The sequence below is a fragment of the Microplitis mediator genome, chromosome 3 (genome assembly GCF_029852145.1).
Source record: "Microplitis mediator isolate UGA2020A chromosome 3, iyMicMedi2.1, whole genome shotgun sequence".
NCBI classification, from domain to species: domain Eukaryota; kingdom Metazoa; phylum Arthropoda; class Insecta; order Hymenoptera; family Braconidae; genus Microplitis; species Microplitis mediator.
This window is the reverse complement of record NC_079971.1, coordinates 1907568-1926249: the sequence shown is the minus strand read 5'-3', so window position 1 is coordinate 1926249 and position 18682 is coordinate 1907568. Positions and strand designations below refer to the sequence as shown.

Below are 18682 nucleotides of genomic sequence, written 5' to 3'. Positions count from 1 at the left end.
ATTTATTGAAAAACGAAAATTCAAAAATTTTTAAATGTCTGCTAACTTCAGGATCATAAAAAACGATAAATTATAAAAAAAAAACATTTTGAAAAATTGCACTTGTAGTTTTTTAAATTTTCTACATGCGCACATTTTTAGTTTTTTTTTTCTTCAAATTTAATTGTTCAAAAAAGAATTGAAAAATTTTTAATTGTTTGCTAACTTCAGGATCGTCTTTCACATTTTATTTTCAAATTTCTTTTACATATTTATGATTATGGTAATAAAGTTATTATTGTTACAGATAATGAGAGTAATTATTTATTAATTTATTAAGGTAATGACACAAATTATTATCAATTAAATGACCATGATAAAAATTAACATATTTATTTAATCATGTAAATTATTATTTTTTATTTGAATTTGAAGTTTTAAATTTTCCCACTCTTTTTTATGGTAATTTCTATTGTTAGTTTTTTTATTTATTTGACATTTAAAGATAAAAATAAAATGTCAAATATTTCAGTAATTAAAACATGACTTTTAAAATTCAAAATTAATTTAAATAAGTAAGTATTTAATTAATTTAATTTGTGTAAGTAATTAGTTTATTAATTGAATGAAATTAATTTAATTAAGTGTAAAATTTTATTTAAATAATTACATTTTAATGATGTATTGATTTTTTAATTTGAAATTTTTAATTTCCCGCCAGAATGTTAAATTAATTTAAAAGATGGCGCTCCCAAAAATTTACCTCGCGGTTTTTTATTTTTTCAAAGTCAAGTCAAATTAGATGACTTTTAATTATAAAAAAAAAAAATGTAATTTTTATTAAAAAAAAAAAGTTTTTTTTGTAAAATTATTAAAAAGTTAAATTTCCTCAGTTTTTTTTTTTTCACTAAAAAAAATAATTTTTTTAAAAAATGAAAAGTTAAAAAAAAAAAGTTGATTTAACCGGAAATGAGTGAATTCTTTTACTCAACTGTAGAAATCCATGATAATTTTATTCAATGGCCGAATTCTTTAACTTGCTGTCAGTTGTAAAAAAAAGTTATTTTTTAATTTATTATTGTTAATTAAATATTTATAAAAATGGGTAAAGGATTCAATAATTACATGTGTAAAAAGTTTTTCCATCCCGCTTCACGTGACAATTTGAAACGAGTACGTAACTGTGTTGTTGTTATTAATTATTTATTTATTTTTCTATTTTTACGTCGGACATTTTTGTTGACATGTTGATTTTTAATGAAAATTTTTTTAAAATTCGTGATGTAGGTATGGATGGCAGAGCAGCAAGCTGATGCTTACAAAAAGAAACAAGAAGAATTACGAGTTCAGTATGAAAAGGAACAAGATCTCCATAATAACAAGTAGGTTATGTTTACATTCTACGCCGTTTACAACTCGGTCAGTTAATCAGCCATTTATTTTACTAAATTAACCCACTGATTATTTTTTCAGAGCTCTGCTGAGTAAAGAAAGTAAAGATAAATTGAGTGTTAATTTTATGTACGAGCCACCTCCAGGTGCTAAAAAAGAACGAGAGAAAGAAGACAATGAACCAGAATACAAATTCGAATGGCAACGAAAATACAACGCGCCCAGAGAAAGTTATTGTAAAGGAGACAGTGAAATTAGGGATCAACCTTTTGGTATTCAAGTGAGAAATGTCAGGTGTATTAAATGTCATAAGTGGGGTCATATTAACACAGGTAATTATTTTAAATTCATTATTGACAATTTATTTATTTAAGGGAGAGACGGGTCGAAGATACGAAAAAAAAGAGAATATTTTGGTGATTTTTTTTTTCATAGGACGTTCTTTATTAAAATTCTGAAAATTTCTGTCATTATTAAGCAACATTCCAAGAATATTCTGCGAAATTTTCATAAAAAAATATTGAAAAATAAGCCAGTGGTAGTGGGGAGAGACAAAGAAAGTCTCCATGCGGCAGGCAGGATAACTCATGACTGCTTCATCTGAAATCAAAAAACCAAAAAAATTTCTTTAGTACATAAGTTTATCTTGGATTTGAACGAAGGAATAAACAAAATATTTATTTTTGAATTTTTGGTAAAGGTGCAATCAAAAAATTCTGATTTTTACCAAAAATTGCTTGTTTTGTTTAATTAAAAAATAAGTAGTTAGTGAAAAAAAAAAAAAATCCGTTCAAATCCAAGATGAACATGTACTCAAGAAATCTTTTTGGTTTTTTGATTCCAGATGAAGCAGTCATAAGTTATCCTGCCTACGGCATGGAGACTTTTTTTAGATCACTTGTCTCTCCCCACTACCACTGGCGTAATTTTCAATATTTTTTCATGAAAATTTAGCAGAATATTCTTGGAATGATGCTTAATAATGTCACAAATTTTAGGAATTTTAATAAAGAACGTACTCTGAAAAAAAAAAACAATATGTTTTTTTTTTGTATCTCAGACTCGGTTCCCGCCTTAAGTCAGGTTTTAATAATTTATTTATTTTTTTTAAATTAAATAGATAAAGAATGTCCGATGTACAGCCAGGCAATGAGTGTCGTGTTGTCTAATCAAGAAAAACAAGAGAGTCCTGACGCTTTAACTCTTATTCAGCAGATGAGAGACGACGGATTAGCTTTAAAAAAGTGAGTTTTACAAATAATTAATTTGTAAATATGGATAATTAATTTTTTTGTGTAATTAAAGGTCAGCTATGACAGCCCAGCAGCACCTAAGAATACCTCAGCATGAAGATGAAATGGTGTCAGGTGATGAAGAGATGTCGGAAGAAGCATTTTTTAATTCGTTAACTAAAAAAGAGAAGAAAAGACTTATAAGGTAAATTTTAAATAAATTTTATTTATTAATTTATTTATTAATTGGAAATTTATCATTAAATTTTATGTTACAGGAAGTTAGAAAAAATGGAGAAGAAGAGAGTGAAGAAAGAAGCTAAGAAACGTAAGAGCAAGAAAGAAAAGAAGAAGAAATCAAAGAAACGCGAAAGTGTCAGCAGTAGCAGCAGCAGCGAAAGTAGCGACAGTGAGTCTGAGAGTTCTAGTTCTGACGACGAGAAGAAACGACGTAAGAAGAAGAAGTCTAAGAAGACACACGACTCGAGTTCTAGTTCGTCTGAGGAAGAAAAATTAATTTTCAAGGAGAAGGAACGACCTAGAGACAAGGAGAGACCGCGGGAAAAACGGTATGAGGCTGAAATAAAGAGGAGAGACGAGAGATTCGAACGAAATGAACGTCGGCCAGAGCGCAATGATCGCCGAGATCATGGGCATTATTATGATAAAGAAAGTTTTAGAGATAAGACTGATTATAATCGCGAACGTAATCGCAACGATCGGAAACGAAAGTCTGAGGAATCAGACGAGCGGAGATACCGACGTGATAAACGGATAAGACATTCTTAATATGACTGCGTTATTTGTATTGATTGTTTAATTGACATTAATTACTAACATGTTTATCTTCTTAAAATACTATCTTTTGTTTTAATTGGTAGTTTAATAATTAATTATTACAATTATATGAAGGATTTGTTAATTTTAACTGTCAATCAATGTTACATCGAAGTTGCTTTTAATTCATTTTTTTATTATATTTTGTAAATGAGCAAATGTATTTACATGTACAATAATAATAATAATTAGAGACTCAACAATTGACGATAATTGTTGGACATGAAATATTTAAATGAATAATGTTTATATTTATGGTTTTTTTTAATAATATTCTTGCCTAACTCTAGACAAGTTAAACATGAAATAAATTTATTGATTTATATAATTTATATTTGTTTTAATTATTGAAATTAATTATCTATTTACAATAGAGGCGATGAGCATGTTTTTATATAATTTGCGCTGCAAGATTATTTTATTTTTTTTTTTTTACAATTTTATTTTTGTAATTCGTTTTAAAAAATTAGTACGTAATTATTTTTTATGCGCAATTCGATACGTGAATGAGACGTAAAAAAAATCTAATACGCTGATTTATGTAATTATAAATTACATATGTTAATTAATTACTTTTTTTCGATTAAGTGATAAGATAAAATATTATTACAATAATAAATCGTTGCAGGCACGGATTTTACACACGATTACGTAGAAAAAAAATATTTAATCTTTACCTGTTTTAAATAACGCACAGAAATAAATTTTTTTCTTGGTACAAAAAATTTTTCATCATGAATTTAATGATCCTGAAGTTAGCAGACAATTAGTAATTTTCGGATTTTTTTTTTCACCAAATAAATTGCAAAAAAAAAAAAAAAATAAAAATATGCACACGTAGAAAATTTAAAAAACTACTGGTGCAATTTTTTCAAATTTTTTTTTTTTCAAATTCACGGTCTAAAAGAAAATCCAAAAATTATTAGACGTCTGCTAGCTTAAAACAAAAAATTGTCTTGGGACGAATGAGGATGAATGTAGCAGAGACAAATTTAAAATTATTAATGAATCGAGTGAATAATTAACAAAATGAAATTTTTAAAAAATGCGCATTTGAAAATTTTCAAAATTAATAAGTGCATTTTTTAAAAATATTTTTTTTTTAATTATTTACTCTAGTTATTTATAATTTTAAATTTTTCTGACGTCTACTACATTCACACTCATGATATGAAGCCGACGTCTAAAAACTTTTGGATTTTTTTTAAATGACCAATTATTAAAAAAAAAATATTTTGAAAAATTGCACCTATAGTTTTTTAAATTTTCTACATGCGCATATTTTTAATTTTTTTTTTTATTTTAATTGACAAAAAAAAAATCAAAAAATTGTTAATTGTCTTCTAACTTCAGGATCACTCGTTGGGACGAGAAAAAATTTCCTGGCTCAAAAAAATATTTTTTTTGAATTATTTACTCTAGTTATTTATAATTTTAAATTTTTCTGACGTCTACTACATTCACACTCATGATATGAAGTCGACGTCTGATAACTTTTGGATTTTTTTTAAACGACAAATTATTAAAAAAAAAATATTTTGAAAAATTGCACTTATAGTTTTTTTAATTTTTTACATGTGCATATTTTTAGTTTTTTTTTTTTAATTGAGGAAAAAAAATCCAAAACTTGTTAATTGTCTTCTAACTTCAGGATCACTCGTCGGGGCGAGAAAAAATTTCCTGGCTCAAAAAAATATTTTTTTTCTGTGTAGATTAACAATTATCTAATATAAATCGTTTTCTTTTTTTTTTAGAGGAGTTGCAATTATAATTTAATATTCTATGTATTTAATTAAATCTATGTCTAAAATAATCGGCATTATTTTAATAATTTATCATCAACAATTATTATCTGGATCTATATGAAAAAGATATATATTTATCTATTGGTATTTGCGGTGAACACTTGGGCAGTTTTGTAATTGCGCTTTTATTTATTTATCTTTTTTCAATACGACAGTACCTGAAAAAATTTCAACAATAAAATCATTTAAATAATTTACAGAAACAAAAAAAATTAACGACAAAAAAATAGCAACAATTATTTCGCAAGCTCGTTCTAATTGCACAGTCAATTCTCCTCTGTTTTTTTTTTTTTTTTTTTTATATACATGACAAACGAAAAAAAACTACACAATTATATTCCGTAAATGGAAAAAAAAAATAAATCCACTGAAATTTTTATTTAAATAAATAAAAATTATCGCTGTACTAAAAGTAATAAACTGAGGAATAAAATATCTTTTGACGAATAATTAATTAGACTAAACTATTTTACAAACTTGCATTTAAAAACTTTTATCTCGACTTTTAATTCAACAAAAGAACCTTTGGATTAAAGACAAAGTCAAAAATTATATATTTTACTCCTCACTGAAAAATATTTCCCGCTGTTAATTTCAAACTAATGACGACTATAAAAAAAAAAATTAATTTTTCATTTTAAATCCTTAAATATCATGAATAAACTGAAGATATCAGATGCGAAACTGACAAGCAATCGCGCGGCAGTGAGTGCGCCCGAGATCTTCATTATCTCTTCTCGAATATTCGTTGACTCAGCTAAAAAAAAAAATATATGTGTATATATATATCTATATATATGATTTGCGCATTTCTTGAGACGCATCTTTGCTGGTACTTTCTTGAGCGAACTATAAATGCTCTGAAAGCTGCGCCACGTCCATCATCTCTGTATCTTCTAGACTGTTTCGTCCGCGAGTGAACCTGATCAACAAACCAATCAATTAAAAAAAATTTTCCCACATATTTATTATGATACTGAAGTTAGCAGACGTCTAATAATTTTTTGATTTTTTTTAGACGATAAACCAGAAGAAAAAAAATATTTGAAAAAATTGCACCTGTAGTTTTTCAAATTTTCTACATGTGCATATTTTTATTTTGTTGTTTCTTCAACTTTAAATTGTTCAAAAAAAAATCAAAAAATTTTGAATTGTCTGCTAACTTCAGGATCATTATTTATTAGGGTGGCGCAAAAAAAACCGACTATTTTTTTTTTGATCTCGCATGAAAATTTGTTGGTTTAAGATGTTTTGAGAAGCCTCCAAAAATCAGCTCGATAAAAAATTTTCAAGAGGTCGCTCACGAATTTTGAAAATATAAAAAATAATCGAAATTCGGATTTTTATTTCTAAATTTTTTTCTTTCTCGTGGCAGCAATAGTTTATATTTGTGAAATCATGACTACGCTGAGAATTTCAGCCCAAAATTTGAATATTTAAACCTCGCTCAAGAATTTTGAATGTTTCCGAGTGCTGTCTTTTGGACGTTTTTGAGCGACCCTTAAATATTAATAATAAAGCTTCTCGATTTTTTCACCATCAATTTGCATGACAATGAATGAAAATATAACCCGAGAAATAGAAATAATAAGTTTTTTACATACTTTTTTATTTTTTAATTCAATTTTTACGTTTTTTCGCTTATTCAAAACTTACCAAATTTTATTGTTTAAGACTGTCCTGTATATTTTTGGTTATGCAAAAGTTATATTTAAGTGAAATGACAATAATTGAGTTATAAAAAAATATAAAAACTAATTCAAACTATTAGTTACATATTATCAGTTAATATTCAAAATTCTTGAGCGCCGTTCAAACATTTAAATTTTGGGCTGAAATTTTCAGCATAGTCATGATTTTACAAATATAAACTATTGCTACCACGAAAAAGAAAAAAATTTAGAAATAAAAATCCGAATTGCCATCATTTTTGATATTTTCAATGTGAGCGACCTCTTGAAAATTTTTTATCGAGCTGATTTTTGGAGGCTTCTCAAAACATCTTAATCCAAAAAATTTTCATGCGAGATAAAAAAAAAAATAGTCGGTTTTTTTTGCGCCACCCTAATATTTATTCTTATTCATCACTTAAATATTAACCTGGACTGCATTTGGTAGCTACTCGATCGATTGTTAGCTGGAGAGTAACTTCTCCTGTGACTACTCGAGTAGTGTCGCGGGCTACGAGAGCTCTTTGATTGGCTGTACAGGCCCTCGAGTACACTCGGAGCGACATAAGTAAAGCCCTGAAATAATATTTCAAATATAAAATATATATATTCATCAGTAAAATGTTAAATGTTGATAATTTAACCTGGAATATCATGTTCGCTGACTCGCTGAGAGTACTTTCAACAGGTGAATCAACTGGTACTGTCGCTGTGAACTGCTCGTCGAACTGCGAGGTATCATCGGCGCTCTTGAGCGATGGTTTGAACGGCGGCTCCAGTTTACGGGAAATGACATCCTGCCAACTGATATGCTTGAAGAAGTTGTGGTTCATTATCTGCTCGGCATCTTCGGGTCCTGATCCCAGCCTCTGAGCTACTTGTCTCTTCAATAGCTTTCTTATCAAATCACGGGCATCTGGGGTTAAATACTGCGGCAAAGCCAGCTTGCCTTTAAGTATTTTCTCAATTGTTTTTTTACGATCGTCGGCAGTAAACGGCGGCATGCCGGTTAACATATCGTACATCAGAGCACCAAGACTCCACCAGTCAACGGCTTTACCGTGGCCACTTCTTGTCAGTATTTCCGGTGCCATGTACTCAATTGTACCGCAGAATGTGTGAGTCACAGTACCTTCCTGGATGTGCTCTTTACATAAACCGAAGTCCGTCAGCTTGACGTGGCCTTCGCGGTCCAGAAGAATATTTTCGGGTTTCAAATCACGGTAGATAATTCCAAGCTTGTGGAGATGCTGGAGCGCAAGTATTATTTCAGATAAATAAAAACAGGCTGTGTCTTCAAGGAATATTCCTTCGCGATCTAAATAAGTAAATAGTTCCCCACCACACAGATACTCGAGAATCAAATAAAGTTTACCCCCAGTTTGAAATGCGTAAATTAAATTAACGATAAACGGATGTTTGACTGCCTCGAGAATATTTCTCTCGGCTTTGGTGTGAGCTGTATCTTTTTGATTACGAATAATTGAGGCTTTGCACAAAACTTTCATGGCAAAAATACTTCCTTTGTCTTTGCCGCTTACTTTCCGTACTTGAAATACTTTTCCATAGCCGCCTTCTCCCAAAATTTTACACAGCTCGAAATCCTTTGGCCCGACTTTTTCATCCCCAGGATTAACCGTTTGCTCGGATAACTGAACTCTCTCTACATCTTCAGACCTTGAGTTTTAAATAAGTAAAAATAATTAACAATTATTTAATAAATACAAAAATACGATAATTATCTGATACTGAAATTAGCCGACGTCTAATTTCTGGATTTTTTTTAAAACGAGATTTAAAAAAAAATATTTCAGAAAATTGCACTTGTAGTTTTTTTAATTTTCTACATGTGTATATTTTTAACTTTTTTTTTTAAACTAAATCATAAAAAAAAAATCCGAAAATTGTTAATTGTCTGCTTACTTCAGGATCAATGAGACTGAAATTAGCCGGCGTCTTATAATTTTTGGATTTGTTTTTTAACGATAAATCATAAAAAAAAAATATTTGAAAAAATTGCACCTGTAGTTTATTTAATTTTCTACATGTGCATATTTTTAGTTAATTTTTTTTTTTAAAGTAAATCGTTAAAAAAAAATCCGAAAATTGTTGTCTGCTTACTTTAGAATCAATGAGACTGAAATTAGCCGGCGTCTAATAATGTTTGGATTTTTTTTTTAAACGATAAATTATAAAAAAAAAAATATTTGAAAAAATTGCACCTGTAGTTTTTGAAATTTTCTACACATGCATATTTTTTTTTTTTAAAGTTAATCATTAAAAGAAAATCCGAAAATTGTTAATTGTCTGCTTACTTCAGAATGAGACTGAAATTAGCCGGCGTCTAATAATTTTTGGATTTTTTTTTGAACGATAAATCATAAAAAAAAAATATTAAAAAAAATTGCACCTGTAGTTTATTTAATTTTTTACATGTGCATTTTTTTATTTTTTTTATTTTTTTAAAGTAAATCATAAAAAAAAAAATCCGAAAATTGTTAATTGTCTGCTTACTTCAAAATCATAATAAACTTACTCCAATATTTCATTAACATCAGGATGCGTATTGTAATCACTCTGTAATTTAAAAACCAACAAGTATGTTAATTAGTTTATGAGCTGATGATTATAAAATAAATAAAATAAAAATATTACATAAATAAAAATAAAATAATTACCTCTGCTGCTTCAATAATATCATCATCAGACTCATCCTGATCTACATTGTCACCATCGTGTAGCTCTATGTCAAATATTCCAGCCATATTATTTCAATAAAATATTTAATAAGTAAATAATAATGACTGATTACATCGACTGTAACTAATGCGTTGCGTTCTAACTAATAAACTAAATTATTTTTTTTTGATATCGCGTGGTTATCAAGGTCGTTTGGATACGCCTCAGCACTCAAATAATTAACTTATATTAATCTCGGATTAATTAACACACTTGCCAATAATATACTCACGATATTAATTAACTGATACAACACTAATTACTTGTGTGTGTGTGTATTTTTTTTTACCAAGCACAGGGGTTAAGATTCAAGTTTCCTTGGACGTATTTTCCCCGGATCAAATACCACTCAGCAATAATACACATGTATTTATTGTTAAATACGACGGCACTGACCTCTGGTGGATTTTTAAACCGACATTATTAAATGGAAACAAAAATAATAAATATTAATTACTTGTAATTATTGGAATTAAAATTACAAGTGTTTATATTAATAAGATACTTATTTTAGTTTTTAAATTTTTAAATTTAAACAAAATGTAATTTTTTAAAATAAAGTCTCGGGTACTGAGACTGATAATTGTAATTTATATGATCATAATTATTGTCAATAATTGTACTTAATTACACTGATATGATGATAAGATTAACATTAAGACACTCAGTAGTTATTGAAAGTTGAGACTTTATATTTTTATTTTGAATTTTTAAATTTGGGAATTTAAAAAAAAATAATTAGATTATATTGTTAATGAAATTATTTGAAATTTTAAATTACTCATTGGAACTTTATAATTAATTGTAAGTGGAAATTTATGTTTAGTAATTAGAATAATTAATTTAAATGAATTTTATTCAAATTATCTTCCCGCGGTAATTTATCGGCGTTTTTAAAAACGCGCCAAAAATAAAAATTTGAAATTTTAGTTATTTAAATTATAATTAATTATTGTATTCATTAGTTTTAATTACTGATTACAATTTCATATTTAATATTTAATGTCAATTTATTTCATTCAAATTTTTCCCGCGGTAATCTATCGGCGTTTTTAAAAACGCGACAAAAATAAAAATTTGAAATTTTATTTATTTAAATTATAATTAATTATTGTATTTATTAGTTTTAATTACTAATTACAATTTAATATTTAATATCAATTTATTTTATTTAAATTTTTCCCGCGGTAATCTATCGGCATTTTTAAAAACGCGTCAAAAATAAAATACGAGTGTGAATGTAGCAGACATGAATCAAATTTATAATTCAAAATAAACGAATTAAAAAATTAAAAATATAAAAATGAAAAATCACATACTCATTTTCAAATTTTATAAATGCGCATTTTTTTAATTTTATTCGATTTTTATTTCTTTACTCATTTCAAAATTTTTTAAATTTATAATTGACAGCTACACTCCCACTCATAATAAAGTTAAAAATTTTATTCATTTAAATTAAAATTAATTACTTTCCAACATCGCACTTATTATTCATTAATTAGTGACGTCATCAAACTCATATTTGAAACCAAAAAAAAAAATGGCGCCAGTGTCTTATTCTTTGATCAGCCGAAAATGCCGTCAGCTATTTAACCATCGAATAAAAAATAAATTTAACTGAAAATCTGCATAACCCAGTAAATTTAGTGACAGTACGCACATTTTTTCCACATCACACACGACCGCCACATATTTTTAGTTGCCTTCTCCAAATAAATGAGGTGCCTGTAAGAAAAAAAAAATACCTCCAGATATTTAACGCAGACGAATATCGAGTTCCTGAAACTGAAACGCCAAATCATTTGAGTATACGACAATAATACGACAACATCACACACAACATGGCTGAACGAAGAAAAAATAAAAAGCGTAAAGATGTAAGCATATTGTTTGTTTTTTATTAAATACCATATAACAATTACTAAATAATCATCAGCATCAATCTGTCATTTTTAATTATTATTTATCATTATTTAATATATATTTTCACCAAATCGATATATTATTTAGTGTAGATTCTAACGGTGAATTTTATGGAGTACTATAGAAATCCAATAAGTGACGTAGTAATTTTTGAGCTTTTAATATTTTTTATACTTTTACATTATTGATTTTTTTATGCACTCAGTCATCAAAACTTTTTTTTTTCCTCCAATATTTAATTAATTAATTTATTTATTTATTTATTTACAGAATCAACAAGACAAAGCCGCGGTAGATAAACCGACAAAAGAAGAGTATTCTGTTGCTAAATGGATACGCGAAAATGTACCGTCTAAGAAAACTAAATTTATCAGCCACAATGTCGAGTATTTCACGGGCTCACGAGCTGTCGGCGCTCTGCTGGACAACTCGCCCTGGAGTAAAACAATTTTTGAAACCCGAGAACAGGTAGTAGAATTTTTGGATAATATGCTGAGACACAAATTTTTTCATCGCGCTAAAAAAATAGTCGTCACTGAAGAAGAGCTGATTAAATTACGAGGCATGAAGAAAAAGGGTAAAGATTGCTGTCATAAAGATGACAAAAAGGTGATAGAGAAGGAAAAGGAGAAGGAAAAGGAAAAAGAGAAAGAAAAAGAGAAAGAGGCCACTGAAAATGAGGGTAAAGAAAAGGAAGATGAGAATAAAGATAAAGAACCGAAGAAGAAGCCTAAAGTACGTTTAGAGATGCACATGGAGCAGTATTTTTCAGATTGCAATGACGCTTATGTATGGATTTATGAACCTATTCCTGTATACTATTGGTTCTTTGGTGCTCTTGTAGTACTTGGAGCCATTGGCGTCTGCCTTTTTCCATTATGGCCCCTGACAATTCGTCACGGTGTTTATTATCTTAGTGTAGCTGCCGCTGGGTTTTTCGTATTTATTTTAGCATTAGCTGTCATTAGAGTTGTTATTTTTTGTCTTATATGGGTTATTACCATTGGAAGACATCACTTTTGGTTACTACCCAATCTCGCTGAAGACGTTGGTTTCTTCGCTTCCTTCTGGCCACTTTATCAGGTAATTATCAATATTTATGACTACAAAAAAGACTGAAGATTTTTTTAGTCAAGAACTTTTTTTATCGCCTCAAAAAAATTTTTGTTTTCGATTTAAAGTGCAAAAAATTATGATACTGAAGTTAGCCGACGTCTAATAATTTTTTGATTTTTTAAAAGACGATAAATTATGAAAAAAAAAATATTTTAAAAAATTGCACTTATAGTCTTTGTAATTTTCTACATGTGCATTTTTTCAGTTTCTTTTTTTCTTCAAATTTAATTGTCGAAAATAAAATCCTAAAATTTTTAATTGTCTGCTAACTTCAGGATCATCAAAAAATTTTATGATACTGAACTTAGCAGACGTCCGATTAGTCTTTGATTTTTTTTAAACGATAAATTATAAAAAAAAATATTTTAAAAAATTGCACCTTTAGTTTTTTTAATTTTCTACATGTGCATATTTTTAGTTTTTTTTTTTTGTAATTAATTCGTTGAAAAAAAATCAGAAAATTTTTAATTGTCTACGAACTTCAGGATCATAAAGTTTTGCACCAAAAAATTTTTGTTTTCGATTTAAAGTGCAAAAAATTTTATGATACTGAACTTAGCGGACGTCTGATTACTCTTTGATTTTTTTTAAACGATAAATTATAAAAAAAAAATATTTAAAAAAATTGCACCTCTAGTTTTTTAAATTTTCTACATGTGCATATATTTTTTTTTTTTTTTTGTAATTAATTCGTTGAAAAAAAAATCCGAAAATTTTTAATTGCCTACGAACTTCAGGATCATAAAGTTTTGCACCAAATAATTTTTTTCTGTATACTTTTTATTTAAATATAATTCATAATAATTTTTTTTTTAGTACGATTATTATGGACCAGGTTCAGAGAAGAAAAATAAGAAGAAGAAACGCAAGAAAGATAAAGACTCAGATTGCGAAGATGCTTGTTTGACTCAAGGGTAAATTTATTAGCTTCTGTTTAAGTTAAATATTTTATGTGAGCGTTTGCTTGATGATTTGAATATTTGCTATTTATTTTAGAGATGATGATAAATCCCCGGTTCCTGAGGAAGATAAAAAAGAAGCCGAGGAAGAGAAACAAGCTGTGGAGGTGACTAATGATGAAGAAGCGAGCGGCGAAGAAGGCTCGGAAAGTGAGAAATCTAACGTAGGTAAAGATTTTGAGATGATTCAGCATCCAGAATCAGAGGATAAATAGATAAAGTATATAAATAGTTTAATTAATATGACTGCGCATAATGTAGCTGTTTTGATATCAATGGTAAACAAAAAAAGAAGCGATAAGAGAAAATAATAAATGTGTTGAGTGGATGGATGACGGGTAAATTTTTAAATTAAATTTCGTTCCGGTTTTTTTAAAATGCATTTAATAACTGATTTTTTTACAAAGCAAAGGAAATTAAACATACACACAAATTGTCAATTTTTGCTATAATTCTACATGTATTAAAAAAAAAATATTTATATATATATATGACATTATTGATGAAATGAAATAATTTATAAGAAAAATCTTGTACAAATCGCAAGTAATTGTTGACGCTAATTGATTACGCTAAAAAACACTCCCTAATTTACGCCTCAGGAAAAAGTAATTAAAGAATTAACATGAAATTTAAAAATACTTGGGTAGGTGCATTAGATTGATTAATAAACGATAGATTTATTATTTATATTTTTATGTGACAAGTCCAATGATAATTATTAACTGTATTAATATATATTATATAAATATAAATATATATTTATTACATATAAATATATATTACGTGGAATCATGTAATAATAATAATAAAATTTTAAGTAATTTGTAAGGCTGACTGTTTTTCGAAGTAGCCTTTTAATATTTCGGCTCTCTGAGCTCAATAAAAATTTTCCGATCTTAAAAAACTTGTCTAGAAATTTTATTTTAGTGAATAGATTTTGTGTGACCTTCTGTGGCCGAGCTATTTAAATCCTGAATACACATTGAGGAAGGATCCAACAGCTGGGACCGTTAGTTTTGTTGTGTCAGAATAATTTTTAACTTGCGTGCATCAGCTGCCGCTGTCAAAAACACGTGCGTCCTACGGGGGGTTCCGACACATGACACTAGATTATTATCTATTTTATTTTATATTATATTTTTCTGTATTGTACTCCTTGATGTTGGTGGAAATTTCAAACCCGATCGACGCATTTGTATTTTATTTATAACTGAACTGATTTAGAACTAATTTCTCTGAGCATTGCGTTACACATTGCGGCGTAGGGGTTCAAATTAACCAACTGATTGCGCGCAAACGCGGATCCATTGTTGGCAGCTGCTTGAAAGTCTCTTTTGGCAGCATCTTCACGGCCTTCGAGACGATGGAGTAACCCACGCTGACACAGCGCTTTTGTGCCGGCTTTCCCTCGGCCGCCACTCATTGTCACAGCTTGATCCAAGTCTTTCAAAGCCTCTGAAATTTATGTGTATAGGCTTTAATTAAATATCTAAAGATTTATTTGACCCAAATATACCGTATATTTGGATGTGACCAAGTAAATATTTTATTGTAAGAAAGATATAATATATCACTGAAAAATCATGAAACGGAAGTTGGCCGACATCTGATACTTTATGGATTTTTTTTAAACAATAAATCATTAAAAAAAAAATATTCGAAAAAATTGCACCAGTAGTTTTTTAAATTTTCTACATGTGCATATTTTTAGTTTTTTTTTTTTTGTAACTCTCCGGTAAAAAAAATCCGAAAATTTCTAATTGTCTGTTAAATTCTGGATCATGAAAAATCGGGAGTAAATTTGAAGTGATTAAGGATTTTATTTGAATCTGAATTTACTCCGTCGCTCAGAGTTTTGGAGTTTGAGAAAAAAATCACTCCGTATACGGAGTAAATACAGAATTTGTTCTTCTAGCTGAGTGATTTCGGAGTGATCTGAATTTTTTTAAATCTTAATTCACTCCGTTTCCGTTCTAATATTAAAATAAACCTCCTTTAGAAGATGATACTGAAGTTAGCCGACGTCTAATAATTTTTGGAATTTTTTTTAGACGGTAAATAAAAAAAAAAAAACATTTAAAAAAATTGCACTTGTAGTCTTTTAAATTTTCTACATGTGCATATTTTTTATTTTTTTTTTTTCTTCAAATTTAATGGTTGAATAAAACCCCAAAAATTTTTAATTGTCTGCTAACTTCAGGATCGTCTTTAGAAGTTAATTTTACTGCGGACCGGAGTTTTAAATGAAAATAAACTCTGGAGTAAATTTTACTCCAAGACAAATTTAATATTTTTACCACAAATATATTATATTTATTTCAAGAAATCAAATACAGTAGGACCTCGCTATAAGACTGCTGTCTTTTTTATAAATCAGGCATCGTGAAAATTTGAGAGAGAAACTAACAGTCTTATAACGAAATCCTGTATTCATTCGTGCCAAATAAATCTACTCTAAATTGTATATTTCAGTCAAATTAAAAAAGTATTTGAATCAACTGTCATATTTACTAGTATCAAATATATTTATTTATTATTAAAAAATAATTTTAAAAAAAGTCACAAATAAATTGATATATTTGGGACAGATATTTTTATTTTTCAATGCATGAATTTACTGATTATTATTAATATTTATATTCATAAATAAATACCATCAACTCTGCCCGCAAGTCGAAGTGCTTGAGCCCGATCATTAAAAATTGACGGACAATCGGGAGCTTTGGCAATCGCTTTATCAAAAAAATTAAGAGCTTTATCTAATTCTCCAGATTCTGCTGTCTCGATCGCTCGTTTCACCAACTCCACAATCTCTTGATCTGTTATTTTATCTGATTTAAATATTTCAAATGATTAATGACAACTAAAATTAACAATAAAAATAATAACAGTGATTGAGTAAATGTGAAAACGTACCAGTTACTTGGTCTTCCGGCTGGTTTAAATTTTGACCGGATGACATGAGCTGAAGCGGATCAAAGATCACCTCCAAAACACTTTTGTCGTGTTCGCTCAACTGCTCCATGGGACTTTCTACTCAAAATTAAATAATATTCAACGAAATATCTGCTACGACTGACTGTTCTTGCACATTTTAATATTCTTACTATCAAGATTTAATTAAAATTAACTCGCCGTTTAAATAAACAACCCGTTGCGTCATGGAAAAATAATCTTCAATGCTAAGGTGGTTTGACCAGTATTTAAATTCACTCGGAGGAACCTCTCAAGTTCGTTTTATCCTTTTTATTCATTTTTTTAACTCTTTATATTTATATTTATATTAATTATTGTAATTATCGTGATACATTACAAATACCATTACTATATATAAATATATATATATATAATATGTACACTGAGAGAAAAAATAAAGATATTCTTCTTACAAAAAATTATCCTATTGAAAATTTTAAATCTGATAAATTTTAAATAAAAAATTTAAAGATTTCAATCAAAATTTTTTTCTTAATCGAAGAAATCTGAGCTCGATCAAGAGAATTTTTTTTGATCCAAGAAAATTTAAGTTTTCAAAAAAATTTATTTCAGTAAAGATTTTTTTTCTGTGTACTGTAAATAAACTCCGATTTTTTTCTATCAAGGAAATTATTCTCCAACTTAAGTATAGAAATAATAGTGTAAGTTTTTTTTTATTTACTAAAGAAAATATTGTTTTCACAAAAAATATTTAAAAAATACAAGAGTAATATCTGAAGATTAATTTAATAATAGGTATTATTAATTCATGTGTAAAATGATTTAGAGAAATGGCTGAGATGATCTAGGCGAGTAGCTGATACATCTGAAGAACAATCCGGGTACCCTTGGATGGATAAAACTCGGGTTGTGTTCATCCTCCTGTTGAGTCTCGAAAGCAACGTTAACGGGCCATAATTCATCCGCGACGTATAATAAATATTATGTGAGGGGAAAGACCCGTCGGCCCTCGCCTGGTTTATGGAGAGAAAGACTACCACAGGGTGGAGGAGGAGGAGGAGAGAGGCGGGTGGGCAGCCAGAGAATGCATATACTACCAGCCAGAGCTGGATTTTCACGTGGCATGTACGCACAAAAGCCGTTGGCTTGTGGCTACTCACCAGAGACTTGACTTAAACTCTCGTTCTCTATACACTCATGTGTGTATAATAACGTCAAGAACGCTGCTCACTTGGTCCTTTATATCTCGTATCCCGACCCGTGTGCTCCGCGGATTCCGGACCGCGGCTCGCGGCTACTCGGACTTGTATCGCCCCGAAATAAGAGATGCCGAATGGAAACAAGTATAAAAAAAACAACATACTCCAGACTCGATCCAGTCGGCGGTTTGCGGTTCCCAAGTTTTGTTTTCTCCACGACAAACCTTCATTTTTATTAAAATACTAGGTTCACACTTTTGTGTAAATATTTATGATGTTTATTTAAATTTTCACAACGTTTCGTCGGTTTCCCGACTTCCTCAGGTGCTAGAACAATTAAATACAAAAATACTTTACAATAATATTCGTATAATTATATCACAAAAACATTGTATGACTCAGACAGTATAAACTCAACTAAAAAATTCAATTTATGACTGAGTCCAAGAATACAACAAAAACATACCTCAATTATTAAACATCAATTGTTAAAATCATGTCAAATAAATCAAGGCAGGCTAACAACCTGAACTTATTCCCATAATATTCAAAATTAATTTATTCATGTTTTAATTAATAAATATTTAATTAATAAATAATAAAACCAATAACAAACATTAATTAACTAAAACTCCATTTCATTTTTATTTATACACGGAAAAAACAGAATATTAAAAATTAATAAATAATAGTAAAAAGTGGAATCTGTTATCAGTAATTAGTACTATTATGTACTTAATGCAAAGTAGTTTACTAATTTTTGTAGATTCCTAAAAACTACTGTCAATTATTTCAAAAAGTAAGTAAATATTATTACTTTTAGGTATATAAATACGTGACTTATTAGTGAAAATTAATTAATTTATGGCATACATCTATTAAAAAGTA

General features: G+C 28.4%; 4 protein-coding genes across 4 annotated transcripts; 2 read left to right on the top strand and 2 right to left on the bottom strand.

Annotated features, from left to right (window-relative positions):
* Nucleotides 1-970: 970 nt before the first annotated feature.
* LOC130666080 (corepressor interacting with RBPJ 1) lies at nucleotides 971-3769 on the top strand. The gene is made up of 6 exons (XM_057466734.1): nucleotides 971-1152; nucleotides 1267-1361; nucleotides 1453-1703; nucleotides 2492-2615; nucleotides 2677-2808; nucleotides 2882-3769. Exons 1-6 carry the CDS (start codon nucleotides 1081-1083, stop codon nucleotides 3390-3392), a joined length of 1185 nt encoding a protein of 394 aa, XP_057322717.1. The 5' UTR covers nucleotides 971-1080; the 3' UTR covers nucleotides 3393-3769.
* A 1660-nt stretch (nucleotides 3770-5429) lies between these two features.
* Nucleotides 5430-10028, bottom strand: LOC130666079 (ribosomal protein S6 kinase beta-1-like). Its single transcript, XM_057466733.1, has 5 exons — nucleotides 9594-10028; nucleotides 9452-9492; nucleotides 7560-8592; nucleotides 7346-7491; nucleotides 5430-6167 (listed from the first exon to the last, which is right to left on the bottom strand). The coding sequence occupies exons 1-5, from the start codon at nucleotides 9678-9680 to the stop codon at nucleotides 6095-6097; spliced, it is 1380 nt and encodes a 459-aa protein (XP_057322716.1). The 5' UTR covers nucleotides 9681-10028; the 3' UTR covers nucleotides 5430-6094.
* Nucleotides 10029-11303: 1275 nt separating this feature from the next.
* Nucleotides 11304-14347, top strand: LOC130665053 (translocation protein SEC62). Its single transcript, XM_057465305.1, has 4 exons — nucleotides 11304-11534; nucleotides 11851-12663; nucleotides 13513-13610; nucleotides 13693-14347. The coding sequence occupies exons 1-4, from the start codon at nucleotides 11499-11501 to the stop codon at nucleotides 13868-13870; spliced, it is 1125 nt and encodes a 374-aa protein (XP_057321288.1). The 5' UTR covers nucleotides 11304-11498; the 3' UTR covers nucleotides 13871-14347.
* Nucleotides 14139-16936, bottom strand: LOC130665054 (tetratricopeptide repeat protein 36). The gene is made up of 3 exons (XM_057465306.1): nucleotides 16575-16936; nucleotides 16313-16489; nucleotides 14139-15113 (listed from the first exon to the last, which is right to left on the bottom strand). The coding sequence occupies exons 1-3, from the start codon at nucleotides 16681-16683 to the stop codon at nucleotides 14863-14865; spliced, it is 537 nt and encodes a 178-aa protein (XP_057321289.1). The 5' UTR covers nucleotides 16684-16936; the 3' UTR covers nucleotides 14139-14862.
* Nucleotides 16937-18682: the final 1746 nt, after the last annotated feature.

Bases quoted from the DNA above. Each gene is read 5' to 3' on its own strand.
- LOC130665053 (XM_057465305.1), top strand. From the start codon at position 11,499: ATGGCTGAACGAAGAAAAAATAAAAAGCGTAAAGAT. The intron at 11,535-11,850 runs GTAAGCATATTG...ATTTATTTACAG, and splicing joins AAAATAAAAAGCGTAAAGAT to AATCAACAAGACAAAGCCGC. The intron at 12,664-13,512 runs GTAATTATCAAT...TTTTTTTTTTAG, and splicing joins CCTTCTGGCCACTTTATCAG to TACGATTATTATGGACCAGG.
- LOC130665054 (XM_057465306.1), bottom strand. From the start codon at position 16,683: ATGGAGCAGTTGAGCGAACACGACAAAAGTGTTTTGGAGGTGATCTTT. The intron at 16,490-16,574 runs GTACGTTTTCAC...TATTTAAATCAG, and splicing joins GCCGGAAGACCAAGTAACTG to ATAAAATAACAGATCAAGAG. The intron at 15,114-16,312 runs GTATTTATTTAT...CATAAATTTCAG, and splicing joins ACTTGCGGGCAGAGTTGATG to AGGCTTTGAAAGACTTGGAT.
- LOC130666079 (XM_057466733.1), bottom strand. From the start codon at position 9,680: ATGGCTGGAATATTTGACATAGAGCTACACGATGGTGACAATGTAGAT. The intron at 9,493-9,593 runs GTAATTATTTTA...TTTAAATTACAG, and splicing joins ATATTATTGAAGCAGCAGAG to AGTGATTACAATACGCATCC. The intron at 8,593-9,451 runs GTAAGTTTATTA...TTAAAACTCAAG, and splicing joins GATGTTAATGAAATATTGGA to GTCTGAAGATGTAGAGAGAG.
- LOC130666080 (XM_057466734.1), top strand. From the start codon at position 1,081: ATGGGTAAAGGATTCAATAATTACATGTGTAAAAAGTTTTTCCATCCC. The intron at 1,362-1,452 runs GTAGGTTATGTT...TTATTTTTTCAG, and splicing joins CAAGATCTCCATAATAACAA to AGCTCTGCTGAGTAAAGAAA. The intron at 1,704-2,491 runs GTAATTATTTTA...TAAATTAAATAG, and splicing joins GTGGGGTCATATTAACACAG to ATAAAGAATGTCCGATGTAC.